The sequence below is a fragment of the Propithecus coquereli genome, unplaced genomic scaffold, assembly GCF_000956105.1.
Source record: "Propithecus coquereli isolate 6110/MARCELLA unplaced genomic scaffold, Pcoq_1.0 Scaffold49, whole genome shotgun sequence".
NCBI classification, from domain to species: Eukaryota; Metazoa; Chordata; class Mammalia; order Primates; family Indriidae; genus Propithecus; species Propithecus coquereli.
Window position 1 is genome coordinate 6,858,547 of NW_012150729.1, and position 17,732 is coordinate 6,876,278.

At 35.8% G+C, this 17,732-nt stretch overlaps 1 protein-coding gene across 1 annotated transcript in view; it reads left to right on the forward strand.

The window, feature by feature from the left end:
• SCN2A (sodium channel, voltage gated, type II alpha subunit) overlaps positions 1-17,732 on the forward strand; it is a 155,294-nt gene that overhangs the window by 58,049 nt on the left and 79,513 nt on the right. Inside the window, exons 4-12 of the mRNA XM_012655821.1 lie at positions 3,267-3,356; positions 4,099-4,227; positions 4,620-4,711; positions 5,788-6,060; positions 7,480-7,543; positions 9,094-9,235; positions 9,375-9,581; positions 10,965-11,252; positions 16,217-16,564. Coding sequence (XP_012511275.1) covers positions 3,267-3,356; positions 4,099-4,227; positions 4,620-4,711; positions 5,788-6,060; positions 7,480-7,543; positions 9,094-9,235; positions 9,375-9,581; positions 10,965-11,252; positions 16,217-16,564 — 1,633 coding nt within the window. The remainder of the gene's footprint in view (positions 1-3,266; positions 3,357-4,098; positions 4,228-4,619; positions 4,712-5,787; positions 6,061-7,479; positions 7,544-9,093; positions 9,236-9,374; positions 9,582-10,964; positions 11,253-16,216; positions 16,565-17,732) is intronic.

A 17,732-nucleotide genomic window follows, 5' to 3' on the forward strand; every position in this document is an offset into this window, starting at 1 on the left:
GGGGTCAGACTCAGAATCTTGACTCTATGTTAAGATGTTTGATCATCTCCCTAAGAGTAGCAGAAAGGTACCAAAATAATCCAAATTACATTTACGAAGGTCATTTTGGTGCAGTACGCAGAATGGGTTGAAAGGAGTCAAACATGAATTCAGAAAGACCAGTTGAGAGGAAACTGCAATAATCTAGATGGACTGTTAGACTTGATGTTAGTCTTGAAGGACACTTGGACCAGGCAGTGATACAGGGATGGAAAAAAAGTGGACTGAATCCAGAAATAGCAGGCAGAATTAACACTATTTGGTGATAAATTGGATGCGTAGCTTAAGGAGAAAGAGAAATACAAGATTGCTCCTAGCCCTAGCTAGATCATGGGGCATTTTGTAAGATACAGACCTGTTAAAGGAGTAGTATTTAGCAGCAGGAGTAGAGGGGTAGGGTGAAAGGATTTTTAGTTCCGTTTTACAACTAAATTTTTTTTTAACAATTTGGAAGTGTCGATGAGATATCTAAGTGCTGACATCACATAAACAATTCTGTGTGTGGAATTTAGAAGAAAGATCTCACCCGGAGAGAAGTATTTGGGATTGGTGGGTACATAAAAGGTTATGCTTGTTGAGCTGTTTGTTGATGACCAGTGCTAGATGAGGAGAGCAGAAGAGGGGAAAATGGTTTAGATATCCATGTCTTTCTTCTCTAAAAGGGAAATGCAACATTTCAAAGGACATAGAGAAATCGGTGCCCCAAGGCATGGAGAAACCAGGGAACTGGGAACTCAGGAAAGCAAAGGGAAGAGAACTTAATGCAAAAGGGAGGAATCATTGTCGAATGCTGCAAAGAAAGCAAGTCAGATAAGAACTCAAAATTCTTTTGTTTTTAGTGACAAAATATGAAGATGTTTGTCATCTTTAGAAAGAAAAGCTCGTAGGCTGAGGATGTGATAGAGGAAAAGAAAGATAAACAACTCTTTTAAGAAGTTTGGCTGAGAAATGGGGAAGGGAAGGTAGGGTTGTAAGTAGTTAAAGAGGTTGTGAGTTACAGGAGAGGATTCTCCACCCTCTACCCACCTGGCAAGATAGGAGAGACTTAAAAATTTGTGTTGACAGGAAGAGGCCAATAAAGTGGGAGACATTAAAGATAAGAGAAGGAAGAGATAAGGGATTGCTGAAGTATTGCAGAAAGGTGGAAAGTGTCCCCAGTACGTGTGGAGGGATTGAAGACTTTCCCACTGTGACAGGAAGGAGGAAAGGATAGGTCCCAATGCTGAGAGGTTTGTTGCTTTTGGGGTGGGAAGTGGAGATATGGCAGTATGATGCTACCTCTTTTCTCTTGTGAAGCAGGAAATAAGATCATCAGCTTGAAATGGAGAGGGAACGAAGAAGAGGGTTGGAGGTTGGAGGACAGTGGAGAACATTTGAAATTGTCTTTGCAGAGAGTAAGAGGTGCAGTAAAGTGGAAAAATACAGGACTGTGTTGAGGTTGGTGACCACACATTTAGAGTGGTGCCAATCTGCCAAGGGATGTTCTTTTCCCCACTAGGGCCTGGGCCAGCTGGCACAGAGGATCCTGTGGTTTTATACACTAATAGCAATTCATCATTACTTTTATATTATTTTTTGTTTGTTTTTAGGAATAAAGGAAAACTATGTGTTTCTTCTTTGAAATGGTGTTTTTCTGTGTTCTCTAGATTGTAGTGCCCTCATGTGGCTGATCCACATCATTTACTTATGACTGTTTTCACGTGGATGCATTTGAACAAGCTGAGAATTAAGTATGAGCTTTATAGCACTGCTACTGAAAATAAAATTTAAAAAACCCAATGATTGCTTTGACTATAACCAGTTGTAGATGCAAAGAAACTTCCTTTCTAGATTAACACAATATTGGCTATTCATTGTACTGTTGTACTGCTCCTGAAATCATGTCTATATTTTGTTATGTGTAAGTAATATGATGATTTGTAACAAAAGATAGAGTAAAAAGGAATACGTATAGCATTTATTCCCTCTCTGAGATTTTTATAATTGTGTCTAAATTTGCTGCCTTGCATAATAATTATAACTGAATCTTTGTTCTTTTAATTTTTTTTGAGACAGGATTGTACTTTATCATGCAGTCTGGAGTGCAGTGGTGTGATCATAGCTCACTGCAACACCCAACCCCGAGGCTCAAGTGATCCTCTTGCCTCAGCCTCCCGAGTCGCTGGGACTATAGGCATGCAATACAACAGCAGCTAATTTTTAAATTTTTTGTAGAGATGGGATCTTACTGTGTTGCTCAGGCTGATGTTGGACTCCTGGCCTCAAGTGATACTCCTGCCTTGGCCTCCCAAAGTGCTGAGATTGCAGGCATGGGCTACTGTGCCTGACTTGAATCTTCATTGTGCTTTTTATTAAATATGAAAGAAAATAATTTCAATTGTCTGACTACTGAATATTTTCTTAAACATGTTTTATGTACTGTTTATTCAATGTAAAGGAAAGTGAAGGACATTGGCTATACCTACATAAGCAAAGAGGGATAGGGTGAAAAAAAACAGATATTCATTATAAGCAGTGTTCTCTATGCTTCAGGAAGTAAGGAAAACAATTTATTGAGCATCTACTATTTATCAGGCCAATTAAACTGTAGGAGATTTAATATATTTTAACTAATTTGATCCTCATAACAATCTTGTGAAATTACTTTTTCTTTATTTTATAGCCAAGTGAACTGAGATTCAAGGAAGTTGGCCTCAAACACAAGAAATGCCATTGCTAATACCTGCCATCTTCCCTCACAATTCAGAATTTTATGAGCAAATTATAGCATATTATATACTCTACTTAGAAAGGACCTTATTGTAAGACATTCCACTATGGTGACCCTTAGAATGCAGTTATAATGCGTTTAATTAATTACTTGAATTCTCTTGTTGAATTTTCTTCAGGATTTACATACATACAGTTCTGTTGTTCAGTGAGTCTGTCATTAAGGCAACTTAAATTGATAAATTATTCACCAATAAACTAATTTCTTTGCATTTAATTTTTTTAATCACTGAAAATACCTAAATGGCCTCAAAATAGTTGATGGTTGGCCATTAGGCATGGTCTAAATATGGAGTTGTTGAGTTACAGAAATTTGAAAAAGTCAATGTTAAAATAATAAGTAGCATAAAATAATAATAAGCTTGAAAAATTTAAGCTTCATGGTGGTAAAGGCATGGTAGTGCATGAAAGTGAGATTTCTCCATTGAACTTTATCTTCCTTGACAATATTCTTCTACTTTATTCAATGTGCTCATCATGTGCACTATTCTTACCAACTGTGTATTTATGACCATGAGTAACCCTCCAGACTGGACAAAGAATGTGGAGTAAGTAGAAAATTTAAAAATATCTTTCAATATTGACATCCCTTTATGTTTCAAATTGTCCTTTGTAACATCTTGAGACCTCATCTGTTCCTTTAACAAATCATGCTAGCTACTCTAAACCAGACACTGACTCAAGTTTATTTTAATCACTAATTTCCTCTAGAACAAAGCTTGCAGTGGCTCATTCAGTAGCTCAAATTACTGCACTAGTTTGACTGTTAATATTTTAGCCCTTTATTTTTCTTGTGAGTCTTACCCTCTTTTGAAGATCACCAGTGATTTGCTAATATCTACTGATCAAAATTATACCTAGTTTGTATGTTCCTTTTCTAATGGCCATCACAGTTCCATGTTTTACTAGTATATATTTCATGGCTCTTAATGGTACATACTTTATGAAACACAAATCTTGTGTTCATTTTTGGATTAATACTTATTTGCTTAAATCAGACTGAAAGCCAGTGTATTTAAGATAATATCTTCATATAGACTGATATTATTTATATCCTTTAAATTAATTAATGTGGAAAGTAAAATATTCATTTATTTACAGTCACTGAGAATGTGTTTTGGAATTTAATGTTTCTTTTTGCCTTAAGCCCCACCTAAGCTCTATATCATAGGAAGACCAATATGGAAGCTCCTAATTTTTGTTTGTTGTTTAAATCACCTTTAAGATATGTACATATACATATATATTAACTACTAGATCTTTAATGAGAGCATGGCTATTTTCTCTCAGGTACACTTTTACAGGAATTTATACTTTTGAATCACTTATTAAAATACTTGCAAGGGGCTTTTGTTTAGAAGATTTCACATTTCTCCGGGATCCATGGAATTGGTTGGATTTCACAGTCATTACCTTTGCGTAAGTATCTTAATACATTTTCTATCCTGAAAGAGTAACTCATTGGTGGGAGCCTATAATATATTTCTCCTTGGTGGCTTCCCTTGACAGATCAAGCATTTTTCTTACTTATCATGTAAATTTGGAATATTTTTCTTCCAATCAAATCATTCACTTTGAAGAAATTAGGAATTATCAGAGTAAATTACGTGGCTTTGTTTTCAATTAGCACTGTAAAGTAATTAAAATAAAGTTTCTCGAATGATAGGGATTATGATTGATGACAATGCCATTTTTTCTCTTGATCGAGAAATTTGATGGCAACGCTCATTGAAGTTGAAAAGGTCTTGTTGAAAGACCAACGTAGACTTAGATTTCGTTAAATTCTGAATAACTCTGATTTAATTCTACAGGTATGTAACAGAATTTGTAAACCTAGGCAATGTTTCAGCTCTTCGAACTTTCAGAGTCTTGAGAGCTTTGAAAACTATTTCTGTAATTCCAGGTAAGAAGAAAGTGGTATAAGGTGGTAGGCCCCTTATATCTCCAACTGTTTCTTGTGTTCTGTCATTGTGTTTGTGTGTGAACTCCCTATTACAGATATGTGACAGAGTTTGTGGACCTGGGCAATGTCTCAGCGTTGAGAACATTCAGAGTTCTCCGAGCATTGAAAACAATTTCAGTCATTCCAGGTGAGAGCTAGGTTAAACACCGAGGCTGACTTTAGCTGCATTGGTGCTACAATCACAGCTTTTGTGCAGAAGCCTTGTTGCTTGTCGCATATCGCAAATAAATATGTAAAAAAGCAAGAATTGATACATCATATTTTGGATGGATTTGATTCTTGGCTTTTTACTAGTTGCTTTCTTTAAAACTAATCTAAATCAGCCTTTGAGTTTAACAAGTTTTGCATGAGGCATTTGCAGTAACAGGCTACATGGTTTGCATCCTGTAACATCAAGCTTTTTGCATAGAAGCTAAACTATGAGACATTCAGGTTGATGCAAATTTGACCATTTAGACCTAAAACTGGCAATCTTTTTAACTGCAGATAAATAAAATGAAAGAGCAAGAGCAAGGGATAGCATGAGTGCTGCATGGGGCTCAATTTTCAGATGTCTTCCTTTTTTAACCCATACTCAAGCTTGCAGATTCACAAATATATAGCCTCGTAATTCAGTGGCTTCCAGATTTCTTACTATTCTATCCATATAGACTTTTCTAAAACCAATAAGGGGTTAGAGAGTAAGACATCTGCAAATAAAAGCAAAATATTTACACAAGGTTGATGTTTAAGCATGAATAACAAAATCATTTCTTTTGCTCTAAGGAGTGTTTGGAAATACATATTTGGTCCCTTTCCATTCACAGTTTTCTAATGAACATACAGATTCTGCTTTCATTCATTTTCACCAGCTAGCAGGCTTTTCATGAAACTGTTATTCAACCACAAACATTAAACTAATATTGTTGGCATTCTGCATGACATTTTTATTTTCCAGGACAAGCTCATGATATTTGTGCTGGTAAAGAAGCTGTTGAATAGTATATTTAAATTTTTCCCTCTGATTTTGTTTGTAGGCCTGAAGACCATTGTGGGGGCTCTGATTCAGTCAGTGAAGAAGCTTTCTGATGTCATGATCCTGACTGTGTTCTGTCTGAGTGTATTTGCGCTAATAGGACTGCAGCTGTTCATGGGCAACTTGCGGAATAAATGTTTGCAATGGCCCCCAGATAATTCTTCCTTTGAAATAAATATCACTTCCTTCTTTAATAACTCATTGGATGGGAATGGTACCATTTTCAATCGGACAATCAGCATGTTTAACTGGGATGAATATATTGAGGACAAAAGTAAGATATATTCTTTTAACCATTAAGTTGTTTAGTTCTTTAAATACTAAAAATCATATATAATGGAAATTATCTCAATTTTGATGTGAACCAAATGACCTAGACTACCTTAAGATGACTTAATCCTTATAATGGAGAAATCAAATGATACCTTACTCCTTTTTTCTTATCTGTCAATTGATAAGGTAAAAGTTACCATTTGAAAATGTGTTATCTTCTCCAAAGCTAGGGTTGAAAACAATTCCATATGCTATATAAACAAAAATATTTATTTCGTAGGCATTGATCAGGCATTTTCAGCCATCTTAATAAATAAATCAGTAGTCTGAACTGTTCAGTGTATTCTGCTGAAATGTGTTAAGAAGAATGGGGGGAAAATATTAATAATTCAGCCCTTCTTGGTTGACCCACCATATGTATTGAGTACATATGATGTATCTGGAAATAGAGAAGATGAAACCAAGATGAAATCAGAATTTGTGTACTCATCAGAAAGTTAAGTAACCCTGATTCGCCCATTCACTAACTGATATTCCTCTTGTCCCTTTGGTGTCAGTCATTGTATTATAGTTGTTTATCAATATAGTTTGATTTTATTTTAGGCATAGGTATCAGAATAAACTTATTGATGACATACACTTCAGGATGATTTCCTATCATTGAATCCAGACCCACTATCAATTTTCTTATGTGTATGTGTGTGTGTTTGTATGTGAATATATAAATATATATGTTTGTGTGTGTATGTTTCCTGGGATCATCTATGCAATTAATTAAAGTTATATGCAAATCATATCCTGAAATTAAAAACCAGATATACTTAGACTACATATATCTCCAAAGAAACAAGTTTATCTTGTACATTTGAAAGGTAGAAATCAAGCAAAAACCCAAAACAAAACACTTATTTATGAGAGGGAACAAATACTTAAACCTACTTCTCACAGAAAATTAAGTTAAAATAGTCAGCAAAAAAAAGTGTGAATCTATTTTGAATCCAGGCAAAAAGTATTTGTAAAGTAAAATTTTATTTGCATGGAAGGATTCAGAAACAAGGCTTCCCTCTCTCTCACTTTTTGTGCCAAGCCAGCAGCTTTATTTCACAGCTCTTTCTTGAAGTATCCCAAGCAATTTGAGTTTATATTTGCAATAAATGTTGATGTGAGAATTCTATAATAGTTGATCTTTTTGAAAAAAATTATTTTAAAAGTAGATTTTCTAAACATTTATGTAATCAAAAATGTTTTATTTTGATATTTATTTGATATTACGAAAATCTTTTCAATTAGTGCTATATATCCTTATTTTATCCATTTCACTATGAATGGAAATATCTGTAAGCCTTGTTACCTAAACACAATGGGTGGAATGTTTTATAGGCTTTTTAATGATTCTTTCTATTACTTGCTCTTTAAACAGGTCACTTTTATTTTTTGGAAGGGCAAAATGATGCTCTGCTTTGTGGCAACAGCTCAGATGCAGGGTAAGTAATGCTTCCTACTGGGTTTCAGTCCACACTGCTCCAACAGCCTCAATAACCTGCCACCTCCCACTCACCTGGTCCATGCTCACTCCTCATTCAAAGCCCTCCGTAAGTTCCACTTCACACTGACTCTCAGAATAGCTGGGGTGAGTGTGGATTCTCACCTCCCTCTCACACTCATATGCAGCAATTATTTTTCCATATTAGGTCACGTCTAATCCTCCAAATTAGCTCAATGGAAAATAGAGAGAAAAGCAGTGCATATACATAAGAAGATTAAGTTAATAGAATTCATAAGCACATACTTTTATAAGTGTGATATTTTATATATTCTAGTGTGATCTCCATGGCTTAAAATGTGAGATCTCCGAAGATAATGTAAACATCTGAGGCATGGTGAGTGTATATCTTTAGCATATTTTAGCAAAGTGCTGAAGAGCACCGACTGGAAAGTCTGCATACATTCAAACTTTGACCTCACTGTATAATGAGACCTCTCTTTGCCTTAGTTTCCTCATATGACAAATGTGTACAATAATAGTAGGGTTTCTGAGAGGATTAAGTGGATTAATGAATGTGTAGTTATTAGAGTACTCAATAAATGCTTTTAATTATTATTGTGGACATCATGCAAATATTTGTATTACAAAGCATTGTACATAAAGCTAAAGCCTAGGAAAATTCAGAGAAATAGTTACATTTCTCTAATTGTCAAGGTTTTAGAATCATAGACAAAAATCTAACACTCTTTCTATGGCAGATGATATTGTAAACACTAGTAACTAATAACTCTAGCAAAATTCCCAATGAAAACAGGCTTTGAATTTGACTCCTATGATCAACATTGTGCTGCCTTTAACTACAGATTCGACGATGAGTAACACAGACTGATTGTAATTCCTTGTCTGTACTGTACTAGATGTTTACATACAATATCCTCTTGAATGTTTGCAAATTTGTGAAGCAGGTTCTGTTATTAGCCCTTTCTTACATACGAGGCATTCAAAGATTAGCAAGTTAAGAAACTTGTCCAAGATCATTCAGCTCAGAAGTGTCAAGCATGATATTGAGGCCAGGTCTGCTTGATCTTTAAGGTCATACTAGGAAATCCTCCCTGCACAGACTCATTCCCTCCTTTCAGTGTGTCTCCCCCATGCTTTCTTCACCTCTTTGCCATGCCCCCCCACACTCACACAGATCAGCTTCAAGACATCTTCAGTGAAAATCAACTTTTTCCCTATAGACACATTTATCTCTTCAAGTCCGCAGTTCCAGAAGATACTAATCGTGATATGATTGCTTTTATATGGAGACATGATAAATATAATAATGACAATTTTGAATCACAGAAGAATCCACAAAATAGACAATAGATTCTGTTATTATATAAATCAGTCCAGATAGTGTTGGGTTAAGTGTTGGGTGAGGTGAGAGAAATCAGTTTTCTCTAGTGTTCATGGAAAATAGACATTGGTATCTATAAAAACAGGAAAGCCAACTAGCAGACTGGCAGTTACTGACTCCCTTTCTTTTCTCTGGCTTAATTGCAGCCAGTGTCCTGAAGGATACATCTGTGTGAAGGCTGGCAGAAACCCCAACTATGGCTATACAAGCTTTGACACTTTTAGTTGGGCCTTTTTGTCCTTATTTCGTCTCATGACTCAAGACTTCTGGGAAAACCTCTATCAACTGGTGAGAACAGATTAAATGATTTTTCAGGAAAGCATAAAATACTGAGACCAAAAGAATTGCTATAGCATTCTTTATAACTTAGACTGTGAGCTTGTAACATCCTATATAAAATTTTTAAAATATCTCTTCCACTTCGCAGACACTACGTGCTGCTGGGAAAACGTACATGATATTTTTTGTGCTGGTTATTTTCTTGGGCTCATTCTACCTTATAAATTTAATCCTGGCTGTGGTGGCCATGGCCTATGAGGAACAGAACCAGGCAACACTGGAAGAGGCTGAACAGAAGGAAGCTGAATTTCAGCAGATGCTTGAACAGTTAAAAAAGCAACAGGAAGAAGCTCAGGTATAGTTAGCAAAGTTAGAGCCCTTTCGTTTTTGTTTATCTCAATTCTCTGATGGAAACGCTGAGGTCAGTGGCATGGTAGTTGACATTAGAATCGTGTTATATGTGTTTGGTAGGTGTTGGGACCCTGTTTGGTTATTAGGCGATTATTACTTTATTTTGGTGATCATTGTCAATGCTAATGACATCAAAACATGGAGAATTATAATTCCTTTATTGACTTATTTTTTCTCCCTTGTGACTCCTTGAGGAAATCAACTATTAACATCCTCATCTACTCAAACTCACCAAGTAGGTAGATCTACATGTCCTCAATTGAAATATTTTCTTAGAGGAAGAGGAATTCAGTTACAGCTGCTTCTAACATTACAGTCTCGCTAGAACTAGGAAAGGTCAGAAAACCAGAGTTGAACTAAGAAGATTATTTCATTGAGTCTGGAAAGACAAAGACCTATTCAATATTTGTTCTCCTCTATATGAAGTGTATAAATGCAGGCTTCTGGGTTGCATAAGAAAGTCACTAGTGTGTGAATGTACTAAAACACTAACATTCTCTCCTCCTCCTCTATAAATCCTTTAATTTGGAGTTGACGAGCCTTCAAAATAAGGCAAGAACTGTATTTGCTTGATTTAATGGCATCAACTAATCCAATTGCCTATTTTTGTCTTTCTTTTTTGGGGGGGATGTTGAATGCAATTCCCTTTTATAACTGACTATTCTTAAATATGTAAAAAAAAGGTCAGAAACTAAAGTATATTGAGGTAAAAGCAACAACATTGAACACTATGTTTTTTCAAAAAGTGTACTATTATAATTTAAAAATTCATACAGATGCCATGATCTGGGATCTTCTAATATATAATCTTTAATATGTCTTTGTAGTGTACTTCCTAGTGAAATACTCAATTTCCATCAAAGAGAAAAAGTTCATTAAAATAAAATATTTGACTGAATTAAATTAATTAATTCAGACTAGCACTAAAATTCATTGTCAAGTAGAAGTGTCATGGGAGGCAAGTGCCTATCAGATTTAAATAGGAAACCTTTAATTTGTTAATTCTTTCTTTTTAGATATTGTTCAAATCATAGAAAAAGGTGTTACGATCTTTGAGTGTCTTGTTCACATTATCAGATAATTACAAAGCGTAATGTGAGGCCAGAGCTTGAAGGTTTTCATCAAAGTCACATGTATCATCTTCCACATGTCTGTCGATTTTATTCTTTCGTTGGTCTAATAACACTGTACTGTCTTCCCAAATATTTAACAGAATGGAGAACTGTTTTTCAAGATCATCTTCATGATAGTAAAGGTAAATTAAGCAAGAACATAGATAATTTTTCTAAGTTTATATGTAACTACCACTCACTTTGTGCCCTTCCAGGCAGCAGCTGCAGCAGCATCTGCTGAATCAAGAGACTTCAGTGGAGCTGGTGGAATAGGAGTTTTCTCAGAAAGTTCTTCAGTAGCATCAAAATTGAGCTCTAAGAGTGAAAAAGAGCTGAAAAACAGAAGAAAGAAAAAGAAACAGAAAGAACAGTCTGGAGAAGAAGAGAAGGATGACAGAGTCCGAAAATCTGAATCTGAAGACAGCATAAGAAGAAAAGGCTTCCGTTTTTCCTTAGAAGGAAGCAGGCTGACATATGAAAAGAGATTTTCTTCTCCACACCAGGTAACGATATTAGACTACATGAATTGTGTTTTCATAAGAATTTTTTTAAAGAATATGTCAGAATTGATGGAGATAAAACTGCCTTCTGCCTGCATGGCACAATGCTTTCAGAGTGATCATGATCATCAAGTGCTTTGGCTATTACTCCAGGATTTGTGGGTTTTACAACTTTTCGATATCCTAGAAAGGAAATTTTAGATCCCACTGGGCTTTGGAAGATTTGTGGTTTTGAGGTTTTCTTAAAGACTCAAGCATCTGGGGTAAATTTTCCCCATGAGGAATTATCAGCAGATGCTTCCCATTGCTTCTTACTTGCTGTGTACGAATCCAGTCAACTGTGGGTTTTCTGAGTGGCAGATTCCCGGAAGTGGACCAGGGGCTCTGTCAGACCATCTGTGCATTTGTTACCATGCACATGCGAATTTCACATGCGTGGTGCATTTTTTACCCCCTTGTTTCCAAGGGGATTGGAGCAAATTTTTTTCTAAACATGTAGCCAAATTTCATAAGTAAACATGCACTGAAGAAGATTTATGAAACTAAATAAACAGTGGTGTTTAGTTGTACTTAATTATCTGTGTCTCATGTTAAACATGGGACATGCATTCGAAGAATACCCTGATTTATATACAGCAGACAAGGTTCCCTGGATGCCTCTGGCTTATGTACCCACACAAGTTGTTGAAACTTTAAAGTTTAGTATCCTTAATTGTCTTTGAAATTACCAAGAGCATTCCCAGGAATACATAGTACCTCAGAAGACGGTTTTACCAGCAGTGAAACCTTAATATCTATACAGTGACAATAACAACAACAACATTGATGGCAATGCTAATGGCTAATATTTACCCATTGCATTGCTACTTGCAATATAAATTCACTTAAGCCTTTCGCTACAACCCTAGGTAGGTAATAACTTAATTATCATTTCTAATTTTTAGATGTGAAGAGCAGGGGAGGGCTGTACTTTTTTTTAAGTGCCTACTTTATGCTTGGCATTCTTTTTACACTATCATAATTAATGCTAGCAACTCTGCTGAATAGTATTATTTTCACTATAGTTTTGGCTCAGTGAAGTTAAATAATTGCCCAATGTCATATAGTTACTCAAGGCTGAGTATTCTCTATATATTCAGGTATATCTGGCCTGTCACTGAAACCCTTGAACTTTCGACTTTATCAGTCTGCTCAGAAAGAATACCTTTAAAAACTAGTAAGGAAATTTATAATATGATTTCATGTAAAAGATACATATATCTAGAACTATACTTGCTCTTTGTACCTTATATAATATAGTCTCATATAACCTTATGTTTAATATATGTAAATTTTTTGTAGGTCACCCTGATTCATTCCAAATCCAAATAACATTATGAGATAGAATAAATGGCGGTTGAATTCAAATTTAAAATAGAATATGTCTTTAACTGAATGTTGACAATCACCCATTTGCTCTCATTTTGTTGTCACAATCATGATTCTGTAGTAGAAACATTAATCAATAGATGTAAATCTCTTAAAAATCAAAATCATCTGTTTATAGAATTGGTCATCTTAAAAGGGAAGGAAGAGAGGGAAAACAAAGGAAGGGAAAGAGGGAAGAAAAAATGTAGGGATTAGGGTATTTTTGTCTACCTTTTTGCCTAAATTTGCCTAGATTTTGGCCTGAATTTAAAACTTCATATCAACAAGTACCACAGAGATTCTCTTCAATTGCTTTATTTCAAATTCAGTAGAAAAAATTCTATGTAAAATTATGAAATCTGAAAAGGTTAGGTTTTGTTCCTCCTTTTTCTGTAAATTTTGCAAACAGATATAATAACTTTTTTCCCAGTAGTCTCTTTTTCACACCTCTACGTACCTTTATTTCCTAGCTAGTTAAGCATTATAAGCGATCGCTGACTTATAAGACATAGAATGTCTGGCTCAAATTGATATTTGTTTCCTAAGCAGTCTCTCTATAAACATAGAGTTAAAGACTTTTATTTTTCCTGATAAAGAAATAGTCCAAAAAGTGGCTAAGAGGATGGAAAGGGAGAGAGAAAGAGAAACAGGAAAAGGGAGGGAGAAAGAAAGAGGAGAGGAGGGAAAAGAGAGAGAAAAGGAGGGAAATAGAGGGGGGGAGAGAGAGAAACACTGAAATCACATTAACCCCACTTTACAAGCTCTAAAAATAATACTAAAATGTCAAACCAGATAGAGGTTAACCTATCAGTGATCACCTACAGTGATGGAGGGCCCATAGTTTTTATTAGATTATTTGAGAGTCCAAGTCCCCAAAATATTAAGAACTATTGTTTTGTGGTGATGTGATGGAAAGGAGATTGTGTTGGTAACCATTTCTGCATTCATGTTGGAAAAAAATATAATGTAAGCCTTTACTTCAAGATTATAATTGCCTCAGTAGAGTAGGCTGAAATATGAAATATTTCTTAGACTCCAATTTGACTTGTTCGTGTGGGACGGGGCAGAGAAAAAAGTCAAGAGTGCAATCTCTAATTAAGTTTCAAGACAACTGTATAAATTTTTGAACCCTTTGTAAGATAAAGTTGACCTTCTTATTATTTTCCTCTTTATTTGTGATAAACCAGGATTTTTACCTTTTAGAAATTCATTTGGTGGGGAGTATTTTTCTTACCGGCCATCTTTTATTTGTAGCACAGTGTTTGATTACTATGCATTTATGTAATTAATGTAAGCAATAGAAGTTGATGCTAACGGATGGGGCACAATCATTTTTCATGTAGTTGTCACATATAAATGTTGCTCTTGTATGGCTCAATTCACCTTTGAACCTTGAGAAACGTGCAATTTTATAACTTATTTCTTTCCAACCCTTCCATGGCTCTAGTTGAATGGTGTACTTGTAGTTAAAGTATTAACTCTTACTTAAAATGATACATAAAAATAATTTCTACTTTATTTCTCATCAACAAGCATTTCCTGTCTGCCTTTCTTTTTGAGTTGATGATAAGCAGTAGGTCACCAATCCTGTAAATCCTTAACCATTGTGTTCTCATAGCTAATTCAAAGTCCTTTGTAAAAAGAGAGAAAGGAGGCATGAAAGGAGTTGGATAGTCTAGGAGAAACTTTAAAAAATAACTACTACAGTGGAAAACAATAGAGGAAAAGAAGGAATTTTACTAATGAAGTTGATAGTAGGATGAAAAACGTGGGAACAGAAAAAGGAAAAATGACTTCTATTGGGAGAGCAGTAAGTTTTCTTAGATGTGCTTCCTCCTGTAAATAATGGGTAGGATCACATAAGATAGGGTTTAACATCATAGACATTTTATGGACATTATTGAGAAGAAATAATTCTTTAGCTGAAAACAAAACTAAAAGCATATTTGTTGATCAGAGATATAAAAACTATGTAGGATGGGGGCTGGGCGCTGTGGCACACCCCTGTAATCCTAAGCATTTTGGGAGGAGAATTGCTTGAGACCAGGAGTTCGAGAACAGCCTGAGCAACATAGTGAGACCCCCCCCCTACAAAAAATTTGAAAAAAATAAAAAACTGTATAGGTACAATATAATAATTTTAGTTGACTTTAAATCCTTTAGAGATAAAAAATCAAGCCAATGATATTAAATGATGAAATATTAATATTCTTTCCATTAATAATCATGGAAATGCAACTCAGTCTGGCTTAAGCAAAAAAGATAATGTATTAGATCATGTAAATAATTTCTGTGAGTTGCTTTTGGCATGGATGAATCCAGAAGCTCGAAACATGTTATCACGATCAAGTCTTTCTCCATATCTCAAGTCCAGATTCCTTCCATACGGTGGCGAGATGCCCACTGCAGCCCCAGACTTATATCCAATATATTCAGAAGCCCCAGCTGCAAAAGCACTTCTTTTCCAAAAGTTGTAAAAGAAAGGGGTAGCTCTCAATGACCAAGCAAGATTCTATGCCCCTCTTTAAATTATTCTCTATGGCTAGAGGTATGGAATACACTGATTGTCTAGGCCTGGGACATTTGTCCTACTGCTGGATCATGGAATTGGCTTGAGTATCTCCCAAATCACCTGGCCCAAGAGTTGAGGAGCATTTCTCAAAAAAAAAAAAAAAAAAAAGATCAGAATACTGTCAACAGAAAAAGAAATGGATATTGTATATGCAAAAACAAGTATTCACTAGAGTAGAGTGAAATTACAAAAGTAGACTAGTAACACAGAAAGTGATTTAATCTTGTCAATGCTGCTGTGGCTAAGAAACAAGGTAAATTGCATGATGTTAGTGACAAGGTCACTATTTAGAAAATCGTAAATGATGGTGATCAGATTCTTAATGAAAACCAAGTTTTTGTAAATACAGTGCTCTTCAGATTTCTTGATACAAAAGAGTGAAAATAGAGAAATAAATCATACAGTTGTTTCAGCTTGATTTGTTTAATTTATTCATGAAGTCTATTATAAAATATGCAAAGGGAAGGGGAGAAGCTGTTCTTTGTACTATAATTAAACAGACCCCACTAGCAAGACTAATTTTATTTTCCTCTGTGGTAAGTCTTCATCTGGGCTTGGGCACTAGTGTGAGCTCTTACTGGCTATACTTTTGGCTTCAAAGGATATAATTATAGGTGTGTGTTTAATTGTTTTCCATTGGATTGTTAAGTGAAATTAGCTTCTAGAGGGACTAGCAAAAATTTCAGTTGTGGGTGCCAGTAATAGGACAAAACAATGTACAGTGTTAAGGCATGAATAGAGTAGAAGAAAATAAGAGAGCAGAAAATGAAAAATGAAAGAAGGGAGAAAAAAGAAAAGCAAAACAAAAGAGGTAAACCAAAATGCCACCAGTGGTTGCCACAGGAGCCCTTGGTTCCACCTGTCCAAGGACTTATCCTTAACCCAAGTCAATAATTATGAAACCATGAGTCAGGTCATGTCTCCCAGAATGCCATCTATTAATTCTGTTCATCTGGTTTTTGTTTCTTTTCTTATTATTCATTCACAGTCTTTATTGAGCATCCGTGGCTCGCTTTTCTCTCCAAGACGTAACAGTAGGGCGAGCCTTTTCAGTTTCAGAGGTCGAACAAAGGATATTGGCTCCGAGAATGACTTCGCTGACGATGAGCACAGCACCTTCGAGGACAATGATAGCCGAAGAGACTCTCTGTTTGTGCCGCACAGGCATGGAGAACGGCGCCACAGCAATGTCAGCCAGGCCAGCCGCGCCTCCAGGGTGCTTCCTATTCTGCCCATGAATGGCAAGATGCACAGTGCCGTGGATTGCAATGGCGTGGTCTCCCTGGTCGGAGGCCCTTCTGCGCTCACCTCTCCTGCTGGGCAGCTCCTGCCAGAGGTGAGGTCAATTAAAATTGCAGCTGATGGAAAGAGAGCTGTGGCTGGTGCAGGGAGGAGTGTTGTTCAGTTTCCACATCTAAGAATTTTGCTGAATCTGTAGTTCAAAGGCCAGAAATTTGTTCAATCAAGCTGTTAACTTATCTTTTTTTTTAATTTCAAAGTATTAGGGAGGGTACAAGTATTTTTGGTTATATGGATCACTTTTATAATGCTTGAGTCATGGTTACAATGGTGCCCGTCACCCAGATAATGTTCATTGTACCCGTTAGATAAGCTTACGCCCAATCTCCTCCTCCCCTCTCCCCCCGCTTGATTTCCGTTGAGTTTTATTTCCCTCTATGCGCTCGCGTGCTCATCCGTTAGTTCCAATTTAATAGTGAGTACATATGGTGTTTATTTTTCCATTCTTCGGGTACTTCACTTAGGATAATGGTCTCTAGTTCCATCCAAATTGTTACAAAAGACATTAAGTCACCTTTCTTCATGGCTGAGTAGTATTCCATGGTATACATATACCACGTTTTGTTAATCCACTCATAAATTGATGGGCACTTGGGTGTATTCCACATCTTTGCAGTTGTGAATTGTGCTGCAGTAAACATTTGAGTGCAGGTGTCTTTCTGATAAAATGATTCCTTTTCCTTTGGATAAATACCCAGTAGTGGGACTGCTGGATCAAATGGTAGGTCTACTTTTAGTTCTTTGAGAAATCTCCATACTGTTTTCCATAGAAGTTGTACTAATTTTCAGTCCCACCAACAGTGTAGAAGCATCCCTTATTCTCTGCATCCATGCCATCATTATTTTTGGACTGTTTAACAAAAGCCATTCTAACAGGGGTAAGGCGATATCTCATTGTGGTGTTAATTTGCATCTCCCTCATGATTAGTGACATTGAACATTTTTTCACATGTTTATTGGCCATTTGTCTATTTTCTTTTGAAAAGCTTCTGTTCATGTCTTTTGCCCACTTTTTGATGGGGTTGTTTGATTTTTTCTTGCTGATTTGCTTGAGTTCTTTGTAGATTCTAGTTATTAGCCTTTTATTGGATATGTAGCATGTGAATATTTTCTCCCATTCTGTTGGTTGTCTGTTTGCTCTGCTGATTATTTCTTTGGCTGTGCAGAAGTTTTTTAATTTAATCAAGTCCTATTTCTTTCTTTCT